General features: G+C 35.3%; 1 protein-coding gene and 1 long non-coding RNA gene across 4 annotated transcripts in view; one reads left to right on the top strand and one right to left on the bottom strand.

Moving 5' to 3' along the window:
* Window positions 1–537: 537 nt before the first annotated feature.
* On the bottom strand, window positions 538–13,594 carry LOC148127990 (uncharacterized). Of its 2 annotated transcripts, XR_015740786.1 has the most exons (3): window positions 12,469–12,714; window positions 11,960–12,089; window positions 538–11,003 (listed from the first exon to the last, which is right to left on the bottom strand). It is a non-coding gene; the product is annotated as an uncharacterized LOC148127990 (long non-coding RNA). The 2 variants fall into 2 exon arrangements; XR_015740785.1 differs by lacking the exon at window positions 12,469–12,714 and adding an exon at window positions 13,138–13,594 and having other exon boundaries at window positions 538–12,089.
* ACVR2A (activin A receptor type 2A) overlaps window positions 13,155–25,141 on the top strand; it is a 65,665-nt gene continuing 53,678 nt past the window's right edge. The window contains exon 1 of one of the 2 annotated variants that reach the window (XM_026697242.2): window positions 13,155–14,987. In XM_026697242.2, coding sequence (XP_026553027.1) covers window positions 14,933–14,987 — 55 coding nt within the window. In that variant the 5' untranslated portion in view covers window positions 13,155–14,932. The remainder of the gene's footprint in view (window positions 14,988–25,141) is intronic. The other variant, XM_087920282.1, reaches the window with a different exon arrangement.

The following is a 25,141-nucleotide window of genomic DNA, read 5'->3' as shown; positions in this document are numbered from 1 at the left end:
TTTCTACCACTACAAAATGAGGGGAAAAGGATAGAAGATAATCATCTTTTTACCTACAAGGCAGATATACAAGGATTGGTCATTAAACAACTTTGTCGCAAATGTGAGTTATGAAGATACCTGATGAACCAATAAATGTGCTTTGCTATGGATGTCTTGTTGAGTTTATCTACCTGCATCTGTACAGAATACAGAACAGTAAAAAATATGATTATGGATAGAGTTATTGTTTTTCCCTAAAATCACCTCCCTTGTTTATTCTCTCCCATCTTTTCTTCTCCCTTTCCATTTGGCTGGCACTTGGCTCACTGAGCTCCCAACAGCTGACATGGTTTGGAAAGCAAAGTGATAACCAAGGCTGTTGCTTCGTTCACTGATTTTCCCCATAGTGAGAATAGTTTATTGTAGCTTACCTCTCTTTTCTTTGTCATGTTCCCATTTCTGCCCTGTGTAATAAATCTCCAGTCTATTTCAGTGCGAACAGCACTCTTGACTTTTGTCATTAGATGCTTATGAGAGTAGGAAAAAAAAATGGCACGCATGCATGAGGTTTATTTCTCAGTGAACAAGTCCTTCTATTCAATTCAAAGTTGATTACAATCAAAGATCAGTATAGAAAAACAACAATCAACAGACTGGTTAAAAGTAGGACAGGAAGGTCAGATATGAAACACAACAAAAAGGGGTAAGACAGAATATTATCACCACTATTGTTAGCAGTATAAACTGTGTCTCTACATCTAGGAAACAGAGTGTCACGTCTTAACATAAAACTAAGTTTGAAAGACAAACGTTGGCAGAAAGTAAAATCTATCTAATGTTGCTCCCTGCTCCAAAAGTGGATCAGTTAATATCGAACTCAAGTTCTGGCTATTCTACTTCACATACTGGCTGAAGATACCCACCCACCCCCAACCATTGAAACCTTCTTCCTGACCTAGCAGATAATTTTAATGCTATGTGGAAGAAATATCTTAGACAAATTGCACTTTTATGGCCTTTCGCAGGAAGCCCACTTCTGCTTGGGATATGAGCAAGTATTCTGATACAAGGCATTTTGGACACAGGAAGACCAGAAAACCAGTCTCTCCTACCCAGGAATGTTTTCCCAAGCAGTGAACAACTCTCGTTTGTATGTGGTGGGAATGCAGGATAAAACCTCAGATCTGCATTCACTTCCTCAAATTTTCAACATGAATCATGCGCTTGTACGTGTAAACAGTTACGCAACATGCATGCAGTCTGTCATAAATTCTTCTTTAATTCAGTGTTGAGCAAATCACATAAATCCAGGTATCCAGACTAACAAATTGGTCCATGTCACCTGAATCAGAATAGGTACTTCAGCATTGCTTTTTGTCTTCTATTATCCAATTCTCTTTTGGAATTTGAATTCTAATGAACTTGAAGGAACACTTCAAAAATAGCTGTCTAATTATTCAAATCATCTTCAGATGTTCTTCTGAAAGTGAACTCCTATTTTTTAACTTTCCAGAAGACAATAGGCAGGTTCCACTCTAATACCATTGAAAAGATCCTAACAGTAAAAACTATTCAATTATTTTGAGAAGTGTTAATTTCCCCTTTACTGATTATGCCCAAGCAGAGGCTGGATATCTTTTGGGGATGCTTTGAGTTCATGCACTGACTGAGCAGAAAATGCCCTAAATTGACCCCTTCTAACCCTGTAATTTTTAGGTATCATACAATCACACAAAGAACATTATCTACTGGTAGTTTCTTCCTCTCTATAGAATCATCTCCATAGAAAAATTGACCTAACCTCACTACCATATCTGTATTCAGCACCCATGCAGAAACAGATAAGACTTTTTTCCAACAGGTATTACAAACCAATATTGTACAGGATCGACAGTCCTATTTGTAACTATTGCTGTTAGAACAAGATAAAATAAACTAAGTAAATTGTATGACATTATTTGTAGTAAATATTATGATATTATTTAAAGTAAATATTTCATAAATTGTTGATTTTATAATCTGTGAGTTAGAATAGTATTATTCTGCCATTGTTGCTTTTTGAATTTAGTTTTGGCTTAAAGAAGAATGTTGCCTCTATTATTGTTTAAGTTTTGAATTGTTTTTTACTGACAAACATTCCAGGGGCATTTGCTATCTGGGTGATATAAAAGATTGGCTAAAATATGAAGTAGGAATACAGATATGAATTTAATCTAGTGCAAGCTAAAGAGAAATTGTGTATTTATCCTCTGACTGTAGGACATTTGAAATAATATGTAAAATACTTTTCTTCTAATGATCTCTTTTAAGCATGGGTAACTTATCAATCTCAGAAACAGACAACCATGGGTACACATCAATCAAGGAACTAGATGTAATGAGAAAGATTCTTGGAACTCATGCCTATAAAGTGTGCTGTTCAATCTATCACTGAACTTTGGGTCCTTATTGGGCAAGTTAGTAGAAATTAAGATACTCCAAAATACATTGAAACTAGCCTGGAAAATCATCTCAGACCTCATCTTTTATCACCTATTTGTGCAACAAAAATACATATTAAATATACATATAAAATATGCACTGGTTTTCTCCATTACAGAAATGTTGAGAGCATTGATTTCATCAAAATTCTATCAATATATTCATGAGCAAGGAAGCAGTTCAAAAACTGAATCTATTTAAATACATCAATAGACAAAATATACATTTGGGTAAAGATTCAAGGTATTGATTTCTTCTGTTCCAAGAACAGATTGGACATAAGATTTTAATTTTTAAAAACAAACTGGTAACTGCATGATTGAGTACATTCAATGTATTCCTTGTGTGTTCAACATAAGGAAAGCAACAGACTTTCCAATATCATACACAGTACACATTGCTGTTAGATGAGGCAATTATGTGTCTATTTTCAACAATGCCCCTTTTTACATTGTTTAAATACTATGACATTGCACATTTTTATGGATTTCACTATTAATAGCTAGATATACAGAAGAGGGCCATTCACTATGTTGTGACCTAGGAATATAGATAAATGATTCTAAATGTTACAGTGAATTGGAAGTAGATGCGTATGTACTATTTTTCTGTTTCTCTGACTTAAGAGTTGGGCAGTGTACAAACTGAATAAAAATAAATACATTTTTCATTAGCAATTCCATACAAAACAGCCTTGTGTTACATGTACCTCTGGATTGGACTGCTGGTTTGGAGAAGTTCTGTTGACTTGGTTTTTCATTTACAGATTATTTCATTATGTAATGAAATAAGATCAGTAAGATCTTCTGGGCTATAACTATAGTGCGCTATAATGAAATGACAGCAAATGAAAACAAACACACAGATAACACCTACAATGCTACATAAGTCTTTTCAAATCACTGCTCTATGTGCATTAGCTTAAATTGTCAGAGTTCCTGCCAAACATGATCAAAATAAAAAAATTTAAAACCACCAAATGGTACTAGATTGGGGGAAACTATTATAACTTCTATTTCATCCTTCTTCCATACTAATGCTCTTTAGGATTATGATGTATATCCTGCCACGTGATGCATTTTAAAAACTATGCATTCATATTTGCCAATATTAGAAATTATAAGCAGCAAAAAAAACCCTGCAAAAATGTGCTTTTACAATAATTTCTTAACAATTTAAGAGGGTCTGCGTTCAAATTATCTTCAAACAGAAATGAACACACAATGAAGGCAACTTTGTTGAAAAGTGTTTGTCGTTATTTAAATGCTGCAGATACTGCATTTTAGGCAAAAAAAAAAAATCAATCCTGCAAATAAGCAATCCTATTAGAAATAAGCCCACCGAAAAATCTGTCTGGTGGGAGTGTTAATATTTGCAAGTTTTTTTTCTGAATGTAATCAGACTCCATCTACACTGAAGGAGTTTTACACTAAATTTGGCAATTAAAGTGGTCACTGACTACAAGAAAATCGGTTAACTTGGCAGTTAACTCCATCAGACATTGGCAATCCTCTGGAGTCCAGGGATGTGTAGCTATTTGAATTCAACATAGAAATGAGGCTTTGGAAAGGCTGCAAATGCCCTTGCTGTGTCTGTGGGACTGTCTTTTTTTTAAAAAAAAAAAAACTTTTCTTACCCTGAAGAGAATGATTAATAGTATTTCTGATTTACTAATGTAACAACCTTTTGAGTAAAAATACAGGATTTAAATCCAATAAACAAATAAGGCATGGCTTTGAAACATCTAAAGTGCAGCTTTAAAACTTCTTTTGAAACTTCTTCATTAACGCAATATTCATCAAGTGGTATCACAACAAGGCAGATATCCCATCCAATCCCAGTAACTTCCAGATGTGCCAAAATTACAGCTCACAATATTCACAAGAATGTTGTGAATTGCGGCCCTAGCACATTCTGCAGGGGAGGGGAGGGTAAGCTAATCAAATATAATTTGTAGTTTTTGCAAAAGACGACACGAACATAAACACCGTTCCGATGTTTATGATTTTACTACTGCTGGAAGACCCTTCTTCAGCTCATTGGAAGATTCTTTTTACACGTCACATTTTAACTGCCTTGGTTAAATTCTTGCATCAATCCACGCATCCATTGTTTTCTTATATCAACTTTTTTTTTTTTTTAACCAGACAGAAAATAACTGCCATTTTTTAAAAATCATGTGCCAGAAAAATGTTCTTCTTCTTAATTGCTCAGGAACAAAATGTAAGCACTGAGTAAAACCTGGCATGTTTTTTTTTTCTTCCCCAGGCAGAATCTAAAACTGTGTGTGCCCACGTGTGTCTGTGTGTCTGCGTGTGATAATGTGTTTATTCTTCTAGTGTCTTCCTTGCGAGCAACGAAGCAGAAGCCGGATCTGAACAACAGGAGGGTTCAAGCGTAATTGGTAAAAGAAGTGAGAGTTTTATGGTTAGGGTTATGGCAAGAGGCTACTCAAGGCTCTGTTGACATTCCTGTCTTCAGAGTCCTCCACTCATGGAGAAATCAATTCTAATGGTCTCTGTGAGATGGGCAGAGGCATCCCAAGACCAACTTATAACAGAGAATCGGAGCAAAGATGGCAGTTCATTCCCAACACCCTGGGTGTAATACAGGTAGTCCTCAATATATGTCCGGTCGCTTAGCGACCAACTTAAAACAGATCCCCAAAATTGGTTCTTATGACCTGAATTTGAAGTACCCCCATGGTCATGTGACTGCATTTTGGGCACTCGGAAACTGCATTTATAGCTGTTTTCAGTTTTGCACTGTCACATAATTGTGATTTACGACATTTTTGCCAGAAACTGGAATTTACTTTTTCTGGCAAAAGGCATCCCATAGCGAACAATATATTTGTTTAATGACTGCCACAAAAAAGGTCATAAAATTGGGTGTGGTCATGTTTAATGACAGATTAATGACAGTCATGACTTTACAACCATAATTGCATGTTCAGTGCAAGCTCAGTGAGGTGCTGCCACATCCCAAGAGACTTCTAATACAAGTCGAAAGTGGCAAAATGTATTTATTTGAAATGCAAACCCCAAACGTTCATTTATAAAATGGCTGCAGTTATTTAACCTTAACCCAAAGATGGACTGGAACAATGATTGAAATTGAAATGCAAAGCGTTCATCATATGATCATGCTAATTCAGCCAGAATTGGGGGGGGGGGGAGACACAAAAATATTGAACTATTTTCAGCAAGACCAAATATAAACATTACATTCCCAGCAAGGAAAAAAAAATATGTGGATGGAGTTGTGTCTATCGGAAATTAAAATGCATGATCTCTTAAATAATGAAGCTAATTATTACAGCAGCTCTCAGCAGAAATTACTTAAGAATGAGATCACATAAACCACATTTATCCCATACTGCACATGGGTTTGCAATCTGATGACGTTACCTGAATGTTCTCCTACACACACACACACACACACAATTTATTTTTAAATAGGCATTACTATTTAGTAGCTATCTGGCATCATCAGTTGATATGCAGCAATTTTGTAGCACTGTTTTGCAATGTCTGACCATAGATACAATAGCAACTTTTTAAGGGAAAAGACTGACTACAACTTGACTCAGAGATTCATAATATTTTGTGAACAACTATAAAACAGTAGTTGGCATTGAGTAACTTCTGTTTATGGCCACTAAACAGATACTCTTCCAGGAATCTGACAATATCTGCTATGGCCATACAGTAAGTAGCAAGCAAGTTTACCTTACATGACAACTGGATTGTGAAAGAATTCCCTGTGCCTGTTCATTCATCACACAAAACTGGTAGCTTCAATTTTGATTTAAAAATTTAGTTCTTTGGATTTGGGTAGATTTATTCTAATAATGGAAAAATATGTCTACGTTTAGAATGGATGTACTATACATATGAGCAGAAAATGCATATTCTTGCATGCAACCACTGCAGTGGTGGGATTCAAATTTTTTTACTACCAGTTCTGTGGGTGTGGCTTGGTTGGCATGGCGTGGCTTTGTGGGCTTAGCAGGGGAAGGATACTATAAAATCCCCATTCCCTCCCCACCCCACTAACCTGCTTTCCAGCTCCATTCTCCTGTGCAGGGCAACAAAAGAAGACCCAGCCGTTCAGTTGGGACTTGGGAGGCAGAGAATAGATGGGGGCGGGGCCAGTCAGAGGTGGTAATCGCTGGTTCTCCGAACTACTCAAAATTTCCACTACTGGTTCTCCAGAACTAGTCAGAACCTGCTGAATACTATCTCTGAACCACAGGTTATATGATCTATCTTCCAGCATCTTTCAAAGAGATAGGAATAGCTGAAATGTGAGGGGATAAAATCAAGATGCCTATTTGGAAAAATATGTTAAGACAGAAAAATCCTATTCTTATTGAAGACAATTAAAATAAGCAAAAATGTAATACCTTATTATTATATGCCTGTGGATGGCATATAACTCATTGTATGCTGCTCCATGACATATAGGAAAGCTGTATTGCACAATCATTTACATAATTGCTTAGAATTAGATCTTTAATCAAACTATTTACCTATTGCTAAAGGAAGTATTTCCAATAAAATAGATGAGTATATTTTAATTTACTGAAAGTATTTTATATATATATGACAGTCAATTTGGTGTAGTGGTTAAGACTGGAAGATGGTGAGTTCTAGTCACGCCTTGAACACAAAGTCAGCTGGGTGTCCTTGGGCCACTCACATTTACTCAGCCCTAGGAAGGAGACAGTGGCAAACCACCTTTGAAAAACTTGCCAAGAAAACTGCAGGGACTTGTCCAGGTAGTCTCTGAGATTTGAAGAAGACTGAATGGAAGGCAAAAAAAAGTGTTTTGATTTATAGAACATATATTATACAAAATTATATTGTTTCTGCAACAGAAATATTAGATACTCCTGTGACAAGCATATACTTTATACTGGCAAAAACTAAAAAACGTTATTTATAAGAATGAATTGTGAAAAAGCCATGCTTTTGCATTTTTAGGGTCCAGAATGTTTCAATATACATTATATCTGCTTTAAAACGGCTTCACTTCTTTATAATATACACATACCAAACTAATTAAAGGGATCAAAATACCATATGACATAATCATATATGGCAGCTAAGGCTTCAATATATTACCCTCCAAATGTAAAAAAAACAATAATCCTAATCCGTGTAGGCCATGTTCTGACCATGCATGCTAAAGATCTCCCAGGTTTTCATACTACTTGGAAAGTATAGTTGAAGTTAATATGCTTAAAGCATAGTGGGATTGATAATAAACTGATAAATCTGTCTGTAATTTTAATCATGTGATGTTATAAGTAGTTGGACCTGATGTAGTTATACATAAACTGGTGGAACATGTTGGAATAAATTATATTAAAACTGCAAGTTAAACAAGGTGTTGCAAGACTTAATTAATATTTATAAGCCAAGTCAAATTAGCCAGCAGAAACACAAGTTGCCGAAGTATTTCAGCACATCCTATTATTTTCCATACAGCATAACTACTGTATATAACAAAATGTCAAACATTCCAAGTCAAAAGAAAGCAAGGTGAAGACACAGCTTTTTAAATTTGACAGACCTGGGATTGCAGAATTAATTTCTTAATTTATGACATACATTTTAGTTCAGAAGGAATGATCAGTATTAGATATGTACATTTGTTCTGAGAATGGATTGTGGATTAAAAAACTATTGTGCCATTAAGACATGCTAGTGCTTATGATTGGGGCTATAGTTGCTCAACAAGATAGTTCCATTTTATATTAGCACATTCCAAGGACAGATTTAATAGTGATAAAATGCGAAAAAAGCCTATGAATTGCTTGACATTTTGATTTTCACTAGATCAGGTACAGGATGCAATATTTACAGTGTAATAAAGTTAAAGCCTTCAAGCAAATTTTTATAGCAAGACCCAAAATTGAGACATAAAAGCAGAGCAATTTCAGAACAAGAAAGAAAAAAGAACAAGAAAAAACCAGTGAAATATTCCTATTACTGACCCAATTCTTCCCTGAACACTTTAAACACTACACTAAAAAATTCCAATTTCAAATAACAGGAGCAGGGTTGTTGTTTTTTGAGAGAAATTTTTGGAAATGTGGTTGTATTCCAAGTTTGGAATACTCTGATAGAGAAATAGGACTGCCATGCCCAAATCCCTAATATTTGAAATCTTCTGACATGTTTGCAAATGTGAATGCAAATATATTTAAATTACCTTTGCAATAAAGGTGTAGCATTTAATGTTTGCATTTTTAAAAGGTCTTAAGTTGTTTAGAACCAGTTCTGACAAGTCTAAATATATACAAGTATCATCATTCTACACATTTTCAATCTTCTTTTTTACAGACTTTTTCCCCAGAGATATTTTTTAGTGCTGCCACCCTTTTCCTCCATCATAATACCTCACCCCCGCTTCTAAAAGTCTTTCAACTTATATCAATACTTTGGAGGCAAGCATATATATATTCTATTCTCTGTTTTCACAAGGTCACAGTTAGGAACATTATTTTATCAAAGGAGAAAAGGGATTTTTTTAAAATGATACATAAGTATATAGATACTCAAAGCAAATGCAAGTGTCAAGATGATATATGTATGGTGACAGCACAGTACAATTTTTCAGTTACATACTTGCACCTCAGTGTCTGACCAAATACATAAATTGCTGTTTTCTTTTCATGGTACATATTTTGTAATGCACTCCCATCCCACAATACCTATGGAAATAGCAATTAAGTCCCATTATTGCAATGCAAATCATTTGGTCATTGGTTATTTGTTGGTCAACCATATATTTGTGTTGCAGCTTCCATGAAAGATTGTCAAAAGCCTTTTGAATTAAAATTAATTTTTCTGATGCACTATCTTTGAAATACTGTATTGTGTACTCTATGATAAAAAATGAGCGTTCAAGGAAAAGTCGGCTGAAAATAATTAGTATTTTTTGCATTGCATTGTTTAAGGTCAGGACATCAACTGTTCAGTGTGGATACTTACTTCACACTAACACATAGAACGTAGTTTAAAGGAATTATATAAAATGGCTATTCCATCTTGTTTTATTATTTATCTTATTCACCAGATGTAGAACTCATGTTAGTTAGAAAGTTTCAGTAGTGTTTCCATATGCCTTTATATAAAACACAGTTCTCAAAAAGTATTGTGACTGATATCAACCAGAACATTTCCAGAATATTTATTGCATCTGCAGCAAAGTGCAGAAGTAATGGGATTTTCATTTGTCATTATTTAGCTGGAAAAGGCCATCATCATTTTCAAGAAATGGTCTCAAAAACAAAAGGTTCTGTTGGAAGTTAAAACCCACCCCTCTCCTAGGAAAATGAAATATTTTAGGATATTCTAAAAAGGCAGAATATTTCCTCTAAAAGTAGAAACTCACCTCAGAAGTAGGAGCTCACCCCCACCTTTGTTAATGGGCGGGCCATTAAGGCATGGGCCAGAGTAATCTCTATAAAGCCTTCTACTCACCTCACCACATGGCACCTGGAAAGATTGAATCAGCTAGCACTCAGGTGAAGCCATGTGGTCCAGACAAAGTTTACAAATTTAGCTAAGAGCCCACCCCCCACCCCTGGGAGTCTGACAGCCAGTGGGATACATTTCTTATATAGGAACAGGAAACACTAAGGTGGTGCCCAACAGAGGGTATGAAACCAAGGGACTCTCAGCAGCCCTGCCCCTTCTTTTCCTTCACCCAACATCTTGAAGCATGTGACCGTTCTTTTCACTTTGGAGCTCCAAGCCATGTGATTCTGTCCACCATTAAACCATCTTTCCAAACAGCCTCCATGTTTCCAGTGTCTTTTTCCCCACTTGGAGCTGAACCCAGAAGGATATTTCTTCCAACAGTTCAATAAGGGCTCAAACTTTCAACAAAAGTACAAAGTTAAAGAGACATAAAATTAAAGTAACTCATCCTGCTATTGAGGAAGATAATTTGGGGTTCACATTTCAAATTCAGGAGACCTTGTCTTTTCTGTCACTTCTTGTTTGGAATAGATCTCTTAGTCCATTGTCACAATAACGTTATAATCTTAGATATTCACAAAGGTGGTAATAATGTAAAAGTGGTTAGAAATATTGACTGTATATTTGTTTTTTTCTTAAGAGCGCTTGTAAAATGATTTCAAAAATCTGTGGCCAGTTTTTCAAAATGCAGTTCAAAAGCCTAGGCACAGCTTTAAAAGCCCAATTCAGATGCCATGTGCCCGAAGGGCAATTTGTTTATAAAAAGACCGTAGGATCATACATTTAGCTCCACCTTAATATTGCATAACATCTCAGGTCACTTTATATTCAGAATGAAATTTCTGTCCTGGAATTTATTTCTATTTATTGTGGTTTACCCCATGATGTAATATCCTGATATGAAGATATAGACATAAGATCTACAATCACACAGAATACTGAAAAAGAAATGAGAGTTCTTTTACTCTTAAAGGTAGGACATTGCAAATCAAACTGTTCTCGTTCTGTAACTTTGTTTTTCCTGCTTTTCTTGATTACTTGTTGCTGAAAAAAATCAATTTAATAATGATTGATTTTATGGTTACTAGAGGAAAAGGTATCACTTTTGTCTTAGTTCAAATCATAAAGAAAAAATAGATTTAATGCATGTAATAGTGGGAAGGAAACATTCTGATCCTTAATTATATAAGGAAGTTAATGAACAGATTCTGACTTTTCAAATGAGAGGTTATTAGCTAACTGTTTTGTACTTGTTAATTACATATCAAGTGCATACAGAAGTTTGGTCACAGATTATCTTTTGAAAACACCTGAAACTGTTCTCTAAACAGAGATATTGAACTTATTTCTATAGCAGAAAGTTACCGTCCAATTCCATCAACTCTTAGGGTTGAACACAATTATTCTAATAGGCATACTATCAAATAATGGCCTACTGGATATATTTATTCAGTCTCCCATGAGTTAAAAAAAACACTCATGAAATTAAGCACTAATCTCATTGCCTAATGAAAAGAGTAACATGAATTTTAACACTTTTCAAAACTGTGAGCTTAGTTTTATTTATGAAAGTTGCACAATATTATATAAAGTTCTAATAGGATACAGGTTAAGGAAGAATAGTAATCTGTAACAGGCCTGGGTCTATCACAGTCACTTGGGATACTCATTCATATTGTAGCACCTGCATTAATAAACCTAGGATATTCTGAAGTTAAACGTTGATTGAAGTTATTATACTGAAGTTAATACTTCTGAAACAAAACAAACTTTCACCTTGCAAGCAGATTTAAGCTTCTAATAGGAGTTCTGGCTATGTCCAAAAGTCACATCTGTTACCCATTCATATTATAATCTCAAGGTTTTTAAAACACCGAGTATCCCCACCACCAGCCATGCCAAAATAAAAGCTCTGCTGGAAACCAAAACAAACACCTCCACCTCAGGATCCTGAAAAAGCACGCAGTGTTTTTGTTTTTGATGCAACAATATTTTCATACATCAAGCAATGTCAGCGGACAAGCATGTTTTCGCCTCCAGTTCATTGAAGTCCAATGAAGTAGCGTCGAGCGACCCAACGGTTCTCTTATCCCTCGGTTGGAAAAACAACCAGCACTGAGGTTGGCAGGGCTTTTCGCAAGAATATATACATGTATATATATATATATATACACACACACATATATATATATATATACACACACACACATATAAAATCACAATTCCCAAGGAACTCAAAGACGGTGCCCTTCTAAGCAAGCGGTCCCAAAGGTGCGTCCCCCGCCCCACTTTTCGAAAGGCTTTTCTTCGTTGAACGTAAGAAGGTTCGTGGAGGAAAAGTTAAAAAAAACAAAACAAAACCAAGAAAGCCCTGTTGCCTTTTGGGGGAAAAACACCTTTTCAGACAACCAGGACCTGGATGATTGAGCATCTCCACGACGGGCTAAGGAAGCGCGAGGAGTGATTTCCCCCTTCACCAGATTCCCCCCCACCCCCCCGCGCAAGATACCTTTCACATGCATGTCTGTGTGCATAAACACATATGGACAGAGACGCACCCATGCGCATGTCTATCTGTGTGTGAGTGCGCGCGTATGCATACACACACACACACACACACACACCTTTTTAGAGCGTCCGCTCAGCTCTTAAGGCTAAAATATGCAGGTTTGTTGCTCTGACGGAAAAGATCCAAAGGAGTTCTGATCCCGTTTTTTGCACTGCGCAGAAAACCGAGCTAGGCGCTCGATAACACCGCCCCACCACCACCACCCCGCGCGCTTTAACACCACACCTGGAACGTCGCACAGGCGGGAGAATCGCGTCCCCTAAACCCCGCGAGGCGCGGGAAAGGAGGGAAAGGAGCCCCTCCCCCCCCACACCTCCTCGTTCCAAATGGCTTAGCGCGGCCTGCCAATCAAGAGAAACTCCCCGCCCATAAACGCGCACGCCCCGTGTGGAAGGGGCAGCTGTTAAGATTTAAAGGACTGGAGTGGAGAGGGAGGGGGAGGGAGCGAGTCTGCGCGTGCGCTAAGAGGGTAGCTGTTTGGGGGAGGTGGGGACAGATGAAAAAAAAAAAAAGGGGGAGGGGGAGAAGAAACAAAAACAATCGCTCGAGCGCCGCCATCTTGGCTCGCTTCTCTCCACCACGCAAGTGAATGGGTAGCTATGAAATTACCACAGGGGAGCGGCAAGGTACGGACGGCTACTCAGCGCTACCAGCCGGGCCTGCGCGACGATAAAAGCGGCGCTTTCTCTTTCCTTCGGATCGCCTTCCGCCGACGCCTCCTCGAGGAAAGAAAATCTCGGCAGGGCCCTTCCTCTTTCTCGCCGTCGGCTCTTCAACTTCGCTACCCAGAGCTCAAAGTTGGGTTTAGCCGTCTTTTCGCCAGCCAGGAGACCGGAGGGTTGGACCTCGGAGCCTCAGGCTTTTCGCAGTCTGGGAGGAAGAGTTAGGAGGAGGAGGAGGAGAAGAAAGGCGAGAGGCTCCTCGACCGACTGCCTGCCCGCCTTTCCTCCCTCCGTTGTTCTCGCTGCACGGGCTGGGCTGGTGTACGCTGCAAATAAGAGGCACAACGAAGGGAGAGGAAAAAGGCGAGCGAGGATTGACCCGGCTCCGTGCCCTCACCCGCCCCGTTTCCAACCACTCGCTGCGGGCGTGAAGAAAAGGGAGGAGGGGGAGGAAGAGGAGAAAAAGGGAGGCTAAAACAAACAAAAACCAAGTTGGACCGCAGACGAAGAAGAAGAAGAAGAAAAATCGCCCGCCTCCAAACCGGTGGAAGGGTGGCGGTGGGGAGGGGGAGATCTTGGTAGTAAACGGTGAGCCGGTGAAGGTTGAGAGCGGAGGAAGGGCCCGCCGACAAATGCCTCGACGAGCTTGAAAGGGGTTTTATTGTTCCAGGAGAAAAGATCGTATTTATCCCGCCAGCTTGGCCGCTCCAAAAAAAAGACCAATATACCCGTATTTGATCTCTGGGCTTCTTGGAGCATCGCTTCACCTACATTTATCTAAGACGTTTTTCTGCTTAACTGCTTCAGGAAACCTCTCGGAAGGCTCTCGACACTTTTTTTAAATATATATATATATTTTTTAGAACCGTGAAAAAAAAAATCACCTTTTAACATCTGGAAAGAGCATCGCCTCCCTCCCACTTTCCCTTCTCATTTTTGTGCGATTTCAAATACCAAATACAAAGGCGGTTTTTAAGTGTAGCCTGGGGACTTGAATGGGGGGAGTTCTTGTAGGAGTTGGGGAGAAGCCTGAAATCTGCTGGGCAAATGAGAAAAAAGATCGTGAAAACAAACGGAAGGAATAAACAAGGGGAAGCGTTTTCCTCGTCTAGATCAGGACTCTCCATTCCTTCCTTCCTTAGATGTGTGATTTTATAGAGGACTGATTACCTCTCATTTCTGCCCTTGTTTGCTCTCAGCATTTGTTAATAGGAAACAGCTGTTTTACAAATTGATTTCCTATTGGTTGTGACATCGAAGGCATATTTATTTTGATACTTGAAACGAAGACGAAACTTTCTCATCCAGATACTACATTGTGCAAAAGCAGAGTGAAGACAAGAGTATTGTTTACTAATATTTGCCTGTTTGCAGGACACATGGGAAATACGATTTGACACTGAAGAGAATATATTGTGCTTCAGGACAATTAATAGTTTTAACATTCAGCTACTTCATTCGTGAATGTTCATCTTTTAACCTGGATAGTTAACATCCTCGTATGAATTGGATTTTTGCCATTAGAACAGAAGCCAAATGATGTGTTTCCAAATGTACTGGAGGGTCTGTTGAAAAAGAGCTAGAGAGACTATTATAAAAGCTGGGTTTCATTCTTATGGATGCATTATTTTCCAAATACATTATTATCACTTTGAGGAAGTGACACAGATTTTCGTGTTTATAAGATCTCAGAAGCTGGATATAGCATTTTAACCCCCTACTGATTCTTAACAATTTGGAAAATGGGAGCTGCTACAAAGCTGGTGTTTGCTGTTTTTCTTATATCTTGTTCTTCAGGCAAGTATATGCTTTTTTCACTATTAGTTCATAACAATATAACTAGATTCAAATGCAGATTTACATTTTTCATATTGCTTTCAACAAAGTAATTATTGTTGCTGAAATATTATAGTAAAGTTCAGTATTCTAGCGAAGTATTGAAACAGGTTTTATAAGCCACCTCTGCAACCTAGTAATTTGGAGGATTATACAATAAAGCCAAAATGTTTTCAGGTTTATAGTAATTAAAAAGTTTTTTTATATTTATAACATTTTTAAATGAACTGTGAAAATGTGTATTATTAGAATATAGTTTCATTTGGGTTTAGAATTTTTTAAAAGCCTCAATATTGGGGAGCAAATATAGTAATACATCCTGAATTGTGCAGCGGAAAATCTGCATTTTAAATAAATTTGTAGTTCCGGGGAAGTACTTTTCTGGATTGCAACTAGTTGTTAGGCTTGTTTTCTGGACACAGCTATTCAAGGATATCACCTGGGTTGTCTCTTCATTATTTAGAATGTAATACATGATCTGTTTTTATTTCACTTCTAGGACAGTTCTGAGTTTAAATAGAAAATTATAAATGAATTGATATGTATAGTTATGGTTTCTTATTACATATCTGCTAGTGAGAGCTCTGTGTAAGATTTTGCTGAATGGTACACTTTTCTTGTGGTTATTAAATGGATGCAGTCTAGTCTTGTGTCTGTAATGTTATTGATCTGTTCTGTGTGGGCTGACTGCTATGAAATGGCGATCACTAAGCCATTGAACAAGCTGTAGTTTCCTTAAAAGAAAAATGGCTAATCTTGGTTTTGGGTAATAATTCCGACAAAGTTACATTGGATTTTAAATAAGTGATATTAGTAACTGATGGTATCAGTAGTAAACTTGCAACTCTGATACTATGGTAGTAAACTTGTAACCATTTTCACTTTCTCATAAAATATGCTAGGATACAGTACTGTATTTAGATTTTTCAGTTGCTTTTTGACAGTAAGATTTGAGATTTTCCTATATACTTTTTTGTTTATATCTGTATTTTATTTTTAGTCAATATCTACTCTTAATTTTTAACTATTGATGTTGAAGGAACTATTGATGAAGTTCAAGCCAATTAGGAATTTTACATTGTTTCTAAAAGATGGATAGCAAAAGCAATTATCAGAGAGATGATACTTAAAGATAAGTACTTTTAAATATCCCTTACAAGTTTTTATAACTCATATGGAAACCCATACATTTGCACAAACAATACTATATATTCATATTAGCTTTATTATAAAGTTAGGGATATGTTAATGTAGTGATGATAACGTTGCAGGGAGTAAATAAGACTTCAATACTTATTCAGTAAGCTTGGTATACATGTCCCAGATTTCTTCCAAGCAAATCGAAATTTAGGCCAATGGATTACATTCCTTGCTATGTTTACGTTTTTTTTAATTTTTGCAGAAATGAAAATTAAAAAGTTCTATAGAGAATTACCTTTTAAATTAACTGCTAGGATGTTCTCAATATTTTCTCTGGTTTTCCTATTTTCTAGAAATTCTCATTCCATGTTGATTGTGTTGCTGTAGTAATGGAGTTGTATAAATACAAAGAAAAATACCTTGCATTGCTATTCTAAGTGATGGAAAACCACAATAGTTCATTTCACATATTATACTAAACAGATTTTTCTGATCATATTTATGGAACAAGTCATAGTCTAGTTAACGTGAATTTTACATATTCCCAAGTCAAAACCAAATAACATGGGTTAGAAAGTTAAAAGATCTAGTAAATAAAGTTTACTTTTGAGTAAATATAATTTTAAAAAAGCACGATGAACTTGAAAAATCACTAAAATTATCAATGTGGGTCATATTTTTAAAATTTTAGCAATAATTTTTGCAGACTTACTGAAAACATGCATATATTGAGAAACTATGAAAACGTAAATGCTCATTTACAGTAGGAAAATGAATAAGGGGAAAATATTGGGAGTGGTGACAATATGAGGTAACAATAGTACATTATGTAATTAGCTTTAACTTCAGAAGGTTCAATTTAGTAAAATATCTGTAAATAACATCAACTATAGAATTGTTTCTTATAAAATGTTATAATTGTTAGCTTAAAATATGTAAGAATAAAACTTTTCACAGAATTCCATAGGCATTATAACCTAGGCCTTGTTCTGATTTTCAGAATATCAGTCATAAAAGCTAACAGCTTCTTTCCATATAATCTCTTAGGCACTAAATTATTTTGGCAGATAATCTACATTTCACCAAAGTTAGAGAAACATTCCTAAGAATGTTTAAATAAAACATTCTTAGTGTACAAATAAAAAATCTTATAGGAAAACCAATTGCTTCTTGCAGTGTATTGTTTAGACTTGATATGAGATAGTGGGTAAAGAATGTGCTGTTGCTACAGAAACAGTAGTTGGGTATATGAATTCATATAATGTTTCAATCCAGTCAAACTGATCAATCTAAGAAAAGAGAGCAGATGGAACCATTTTTTCTCTCTCCTTGGAATATTTATTAAAGCTATTTGTGTACTTTGTCAGTAATTAAGATTTATATCAGAAGCCCTAGACCATAGGTTACCTGGCTATAATTGTTATGATCTTTAAAGATATACCTAATATTGCAAGTTATTAATTGTAGGATACAACATATAACTTGAAGAACACAATATAAGTTGAAGAACACAAAGACTGTCAAATCCATATCACATTAATTGAGCTATTCTTATGCATTTATGAAGAATAAATAATATAGCTGTATTATCATTTTTATTATCCTTTTTCTGTTATTATCCTGAACAATTGATACAAATTATTGTGTTATATTTAATAGTTTTCATCTATAATAGTGATGCTGCTTGGATTTTTTCCCATGAGTACTTTCAATCTTTTGGTGCTCAAAATATGCTGATTTTAATGAAAATGAAATATGTTTAATAATAAAATGATGATTATGATTGTCATTGGAATAGCTTCTCCTTTGCTGTGTCTATCAATATATTGATTGGATTTTATGGGGGTAACATTTATGTAACTATTATTATATTTGAACTTTCTAGAAAACTATTATTTTACATTTAATTCTATAGATTTGGGGTCCAGATATTTTTAATTGCCTAAGTAATGAATATTACTATCACTGAACAACTATAACATAACTTACATTGAAACATGTTATTTTCCTTGAAATATTTGCTATGGTAAGAGTTATTTGCTGCCAGATTATTTCCTTTAAGTCCTTTCAGATCCCAATTATGATTTTGGAGAAACTATAAAATAATGAATTCTCATAGACACTGCCGTTTTTTTTAGGGAAGTATAAGGTCATCACAGAATTTGCCTCCTATCGGTTCTACTATATACCTAGTCATGAAATATGTTCTTGTACATAAGAAAGGTAGCTTTATATTGTCTTAAGTTGGTCATAGCAAATAGCCGTTACTGTCCTGTTACTTTTGAGATGCAGTTGAGTTATGCAAGATGTTTGTTTTCCTCAGATACATCTCCCCTAAAAACTGCTAGGTAGGATTCAATTGTTTGGGGAATAAGTCTGGAAGATTTTAGAAGTTTGAATTATCTTACAATACACATTATATACATTTTCTTGTGAGCTTTACTTTTTATATAGTTTAGTGACTTAGTGATTTTTAAAAATTCTGTGGGGAAATAAAGCTTGATAGAGCATGCTATATACGGCATATGACAAAAAACCTACAACATTATTTGACACTAAGTCAGGGTAGATTTAGATAATATTGAAGCATCAATATTTTATTTATTAAATAAATACTATTACCAAATACTACCAATATTAATCTTGACCTCAAACTATTCTACAATCCTTGTATATGTTATGAAACATCTTTCTTTTCATGCAGTCCAAACTATTCAATTCCAAACTTTTTAGTATAGTATAATCTTGCTTTTTTCCTAAGTGATTCGTGGGAAACGTGGTGGTAGTAGGAGTTGTGAGAACTCAGTTAAATAGGAATAAAATATTTAGGCTTTAGTCTACAGCTGTGTGTGACACAACACAACTTGGGGAGCTATTTGGAATATTTATTTATTTTTAATTCAGTGCAGATGCTGCAGTGCCATAATATGCTTTCCACTTCCTTATGTGCCTGTTTGAAATCATTTGACATCATTAACTGTTAAGAGTTGTACAGCACTTTGCATTCAGTCTCAAAAAAGTGCTTCAAAATATATAGGAGCATGAATTTAGCACCTGTTTCATTTCCTCACCAAAGACTAATGTGTTGCAGTTAGGCACTAATCCACACTCCCAATTTTCTTTTGAGAATTAAATCTTAAATGCTGCATGGTCTTAGTGATCATATTGGTACTAATTGCTAACCAAGAAATGTAGGATTATTGATTCAGAATGAATGCCTAAATATTGTTATAGACTGGTTAAGAATTAAATGATATTGTAGCTTTAGGTCTTATCAGATCAAACTGATAATCTAAACAGACTCAACTGGTTTTCCTTTATTCTTTACCTTTTGGTGTTACTTGCATTAGAAGGCCTTGACATTGTTTATTCCTTTTTTGCAGTGGGGATGTTGGACATAGTTCTTGAGCAGGGTGGGGGTGGGGCAGCAAACTGCCTGCGAGCCCTGAGTTTAAACCCCTGTTCTTGAGGGTTGGTTCCTCTGTCTAGGCAGATTGTGGAAGACTCTTGAGACACAGAGACTTCATTTTAGTATACTTGGTTTATAACTTCTATAAAATTTTACCTAGTACCTTGCCTTAGGATGCTCTTATATGCAAGCTATAGTGGTACCCTGTGAGGTTCTTAGTTCCTCTTAAAGAATTAAGTTCAAATGCTCTTTGGTTAGCATTGGTTTTTATGCAAATTAAGATGATTGTGCTGCTGTTGAAATAGGTAAGTTTTCTGAAAATTGTAATTAAAACATAGCAAATTAAAATAAAACCGCATATTTATCAGTATTATGGGTTTCAGCATATGGTAGTAATTTTGAGGTAATGCAGAATAAGTGGGCTATTGTACATTCAGAAACACTCAGAAACATGGTAGAATGTCATAATATTGTTAACAGTTCATTCTGCAGACTCTGGATGATATACAGAGACACTCCTATTTAGGGTTGTATTAACATTTTAAATAAATGAGACTATCAATTTCATTTTAGGAAAGAAAAGTTGCCTGTCTCTGATACTTAGTAATGTGGGCACTTGAAGGAAGAGAAGTTTTGACAATTTCGGAACAAGATTCAATCCAGAAATAGTCTACAAGCCCACATCCAGTCTCTAGGTCCAAATGCATAATTAGAGAAGTTGTGACAAATAGTGCAGAACAAGTTAAATTATACTAAATTCACATATCGCTTAGGTCTAGATTGCTTAAATACAAGGAACAAGCAGGGTCACAGTAGTAACATTATATAGACTTTCAATTTCTTGTAAGTGCCTTCCTCTGCCATTCATTACAGAGCTCTGATTTTTTTTAATGTTTCTGAGCAAGTCTGAAAAATAGTTGTGGATGCATTGTAAATGGGCTCCTTAAAGCTTAACATCTTTTTCGGGTTTATATGTTTTTTTTAAAAAAGTGGCCTGCTTTCTGAATAACAAAGAGTTACATTACTTGTAAGACAGCCAAAACTTTCTGAATCATTTTCAAAGTATATACAGCTCCAAAATATGCTAATACAAAACTGAAGGCTTATGAACCAAGAAGAGAGTTCTTAAAACAACATGCCCTTATTATCTTCTATGCATCATCCCTTCCTGGTATAAATACAATTACTAAAAGTTTTGAGATAGGACTGTAATAAATTATTTTATTTGCTAATGCCTTGTCTGGTCTTTAGTAGAACAAAATAAGATAATGCTGTAGGTCAGTGATGGCTAACCCTTTTGGCAATAAGTGCCCAAAGCATGCACATGCGCGCACATCCTCAAAATGCAATGTGCAAGTGCCCTGCCCCATGCATGCAGGCGCGATCCCCATGCATGAGTGCACACTGAAGTTTGCTGATGACACAACGGTGATTGATCTCATTCAAGACAACGATGAATTCGCATACAAACAGGAGGTTATACAACTTGCCTCGTGGTGTAACTGGAACAATCTGGAACCGAACACACTCAAAACAGTAGAAATGGTGGTAGACTTTTTTCTTTTTCCCCCCAAATTTTATTGGTTTTTAAAAACAAACAAAACATAAAAACATCAAGCTATCTTCCATAGGTGTACATACAGTGAGCTGGTTGGTTTGCAAATTATTTTGTGCTTCCATTTTGTAGTCTTCAATTACAATTACATTACATGTAATCTCATATTGTCAATCAAAAATTAAATACCTTAGTATCATTATTAAACAATCATTTGACTATACTTTTATCGATTCATGTTTTACAAGATAACCATAATTTACTTAATTTATTTTATAACGGTTCATATTATCATCCCAAATCTATCCTAAAATCGTTTTGTAGATATAATAAGAAAGAAGTACATCTTTGTATATTATTTTCTAAAAATCTACATAATTCATTACTGTACTTTATTGTCTAACCATTGATAGAAAAGATCCCAAATTTTATAAAATTGTTTATCCTGTTGTTCTCTAATTTCAAATGTCAATCTACTCATTTCAGCACATTCCAATATTTTCTTAATGATTTCCTCCTGTGGTGGTATTTTCTCATTTTTCCAGTTTTTAGCAAGTACAATCCTAGCTGCTGTTAATACATTTACAATCAGGTATTTCAAGTCTTTACTATATATTTCAGGTAAAATTCCCAATAAAAATATCTCTGGTTTCAAGTCTATATGTTTTTTTGTCATTTTTTCCAACCACATGTGGATTTTAGTCCAGTATTTTTTAGCATCTGCACAAGTCCACCACATGAGCCAGGTGTCTGATAACATTTCCAACATTTTTGGGATTTATTCTTGAATATTCTTGCTATTCTTGTCAGGGGAAAATGCCACCTGTAAAAATCTTATACAAATTTTCTTTATATGCTGTTGACATTGTCATTTTATAATTTTGAGACCACAATTTTTGCCATTTCTCTAAATCAATCCCATATCCAAAATTCTTCCCCCAAGCAATCATAGTTTCTTTAACTTGTTCTTCTTCTAGTTTAATTTCTAATAAATATCCATACAATTTTTTAATCACCTTTTCATCAGTACCTGTCAAAATCTTATCTAAGTCAGTCATTTTATCATCGAAACCTTCCATTTTAGAATCTTTATCATACCTTGAATGTATTTGCGCATATGAAAACCAATTCATCTTTATACCTTGTTCCTCTAGTTTTTGTATAGATTTGAGTTCACCCTTTTCATTCAATATTTCACCATATCTAACTGTTTGTTCCTTTTTGTATATTATAGGATACGAAAATGCTTCAATAGTCGATAACCAGGCTGGAATTTTCAAATAACATTGTCTTTTAATCTTCTCCCAGTTTAACCACAGAGACTTCTGTATATAATGTCTTCTAAAATATCCCTGTGTTTTAGTTCCTTTGTACTATAAAAAAGCATGCCACCCCAACAACAAATTGTGTCCTTCTAATGTCAACAATCTAGTATTTCTTAGTGTTATCCATTCCTTAACCCACCTCAGATTTGTAGCTTGGTAGTACAACTCCCAATTAGGCAAACCAAATCCTCCTCTAATTCTAGCATCTTGCAAAAGTTTTAACTTTTTTCTTGCTTTCTTACCTTGCCACATATATTTCAACACAATTTTATTTAAATCTTCAAAGTAGTCTTTCCCAAGCTTAATTGGAATTGTTTGAAACAAATATAAAATTCTGGGTAATATCTTAATTGTTGAAATTCTCCCTATTAATGACAGTTGTAAGTTTTCCCATTTTGCCAAATCTAGCACTATCTGCTGTTTAAGTTTAATATAATTATTCTCTTTTAATGTACTACATCTTGCTGTCAAATATATCCCCAAGTACTTGATCTTATTTGTGACCTGAATTTTCAATAGGTCTGCCAGTTCTTTTATCTTAATAGCATATTCTTTGTCAAAATCTTTGTCTTATCTTTCATTTATTTTCAAACCAGCCACCTTTCCATATGTCTCTATCTTTTCTATCAATTTTGAAGCTGTTTCTAAAGGGTCTTCTAAGATGAAAACCAGATCATCTGCAAATGCTTGCTGCTTAAATTCTTCCTTTTTGATTTTCATTCCTTTTATATTCTTTTCATCTCTAATATTTCTGTTTAACACTTCCAAAGTTAACACAAACAACAAAGGTGATAGTGGGCACCCTGGTCTTGTTCCTTTTCTTATATTAATAGAGTCTGTCAGTTCTCCCTCTATCATTACCTTTGCCGTTTGCTTATGATATATAGCTTCTATTGCTTGAATAAATTTTCTAGCAAAACCCATCTGTTCCAACAGTAATAACGAATCGCCAATTCACATTATCAAATGCCTTCTGTGCATCTAGAAATATCAAAGCCATTTGTTTTTCAGGATGTGCCTCGTAGTATTCCAAGGTGTCCAAGATTACTCTCATATTATCTTTAATTTGTCTCTTTGGCTGAAATCCATTTTGATCAGGATGAATAAAATTATTTAAGTATTTTTTAAGTCTTTCTGCCAATATTGAAGCAAAGATTTTATAATCTGCATTTAGTAGAGAAATGGGTCTATAGTTCTTAATTTGTAATGGGTCGGCCTCCTCTTTTGGAATAAGTGTAATATAGGCTTCTGACCATGATTTAGGTATCTTCTTCTTTAACACAACTTCATTCATAACTTCTAGCGATGAAAGATTCAACAATTCTTGTAATGTTTTATAAAATTCTGCCGGAAGTCCATCTGGGCCTGGTGCCTTTCCATTATTTTGCTTCTTGAGTGCTTCAGTTAATTCTATCATCGTTATATTGCTTTCTAACATTTTTTCAGTCTCTTTAGGTATCTGAGGTAAATTGGCATTCTGTAAGTACTGCTTAACTCTTTCCTCATCAATATTCTCTTGCATATATAATTTCCTATAGAAGTCTCAAATGATTTCCTTCTTCTCTTTGCTACCATGGCAAACTTGGCCTTGGTCATCTATTAATTGCAATATTTTCCTTGATTCTTTCTCCTTTCTCCATTTGTATGCTAACCATCTACCTGGTTTGTTTGCGTCTTCAAAGTAGTTCTGTTTAGCACCTCTAATTTTCTGTGCTAATTCTTCTTTTTCTATTTGACCCATTTTGTGTTTAATTATATCCATTTTTAGCTTGATGTCCTTTTTCTGTGGCATTTTCTGTAGCTCTTTTTCAAGTCTTTTATGCTCATCCTCTAGGGCCTTAGAGGCTAGCCTTTTCATAGTATTCCTTTTCCTTGTATAGTCTATTATCAAGCCTCTAACATATGCCATATGAACAGCTATATACCCAATAATAATAATAATAAAAAAGGGAGGACAAAATTTCTTCAGGTTCTTGTATACCTTAATCCAATCAATAGTTAGATAAAGAAAAAGACTTAAGAAAAAGAAAGAAAGAAAGAAAAAAAAAGGAAAAGGAAAAATTCTTCAGGTTCTTCAACACCTTAATCCAATTGAAAGGTCTCAAATAGAAAAAAGTGCATAAAAATAAACCAGAAAGGTAGATGAAGAAACAAAAATACCAGGAAAGAAAAAAAAGGCCTTTAAGGCTTTCCCTTTAAAATAAAAAGCAAACGTAGAGATTGGACTTCCAAAAAAAAAAGAAAGAAAGAAAAACAAAGACAAGCTCCAACGAAGCCAAAAACCCAAATAGTTATTACAAAAAAAAAAAAAAGATTAAAAAAATAGAATAAAGCTGGTGAGGAGGGATAGTACAACTTAGGAAAAGTAAAAAGGGCACACTGCACTTTGTTTAATTATCCAAGGCTCTTATTATAACTCTCTTCTCCAAAAACTTACCACATTTTTTCCCCTATGTTTCAATACCAGACTGCAGCTGTTGATAGAAACCCAGAAGAGCACCTACAATAATATTCTCCCATGCTCTTCCCTCTATCTTATCAAATAGGCAATGTCCTTGAAAAAGAGTCTCAGTTCTTTCTTTCTCAGCTTTGTCTGGTCACAGGGAAATAGAATATTTTCAAGGCTCTAGTTGGCAGTGTTACAAAGTTTTTTTGCTCTCACTTTCCCCCTCCTTTTCTGAGCAGA

The sequence above is a fragment of the Pseudonaja textilis genome, chromosome 1 (assembly GCF_049901715.1).
Source record: "Pseudonaja textilis isolate UNSWEBS1 chromosome 1, rPseTex1.2, whole genome shotgun sequence".
Taxonomy (NCBI): Eukaryota; Metazoa; Chordata; class Lepidosauria; order Squamata; family Elapidae; genus Pseudonaja; species Pseudonaja textilis.
This window is presented reverse-complemented; position numbering and strand designations above follow the sequence as displayed.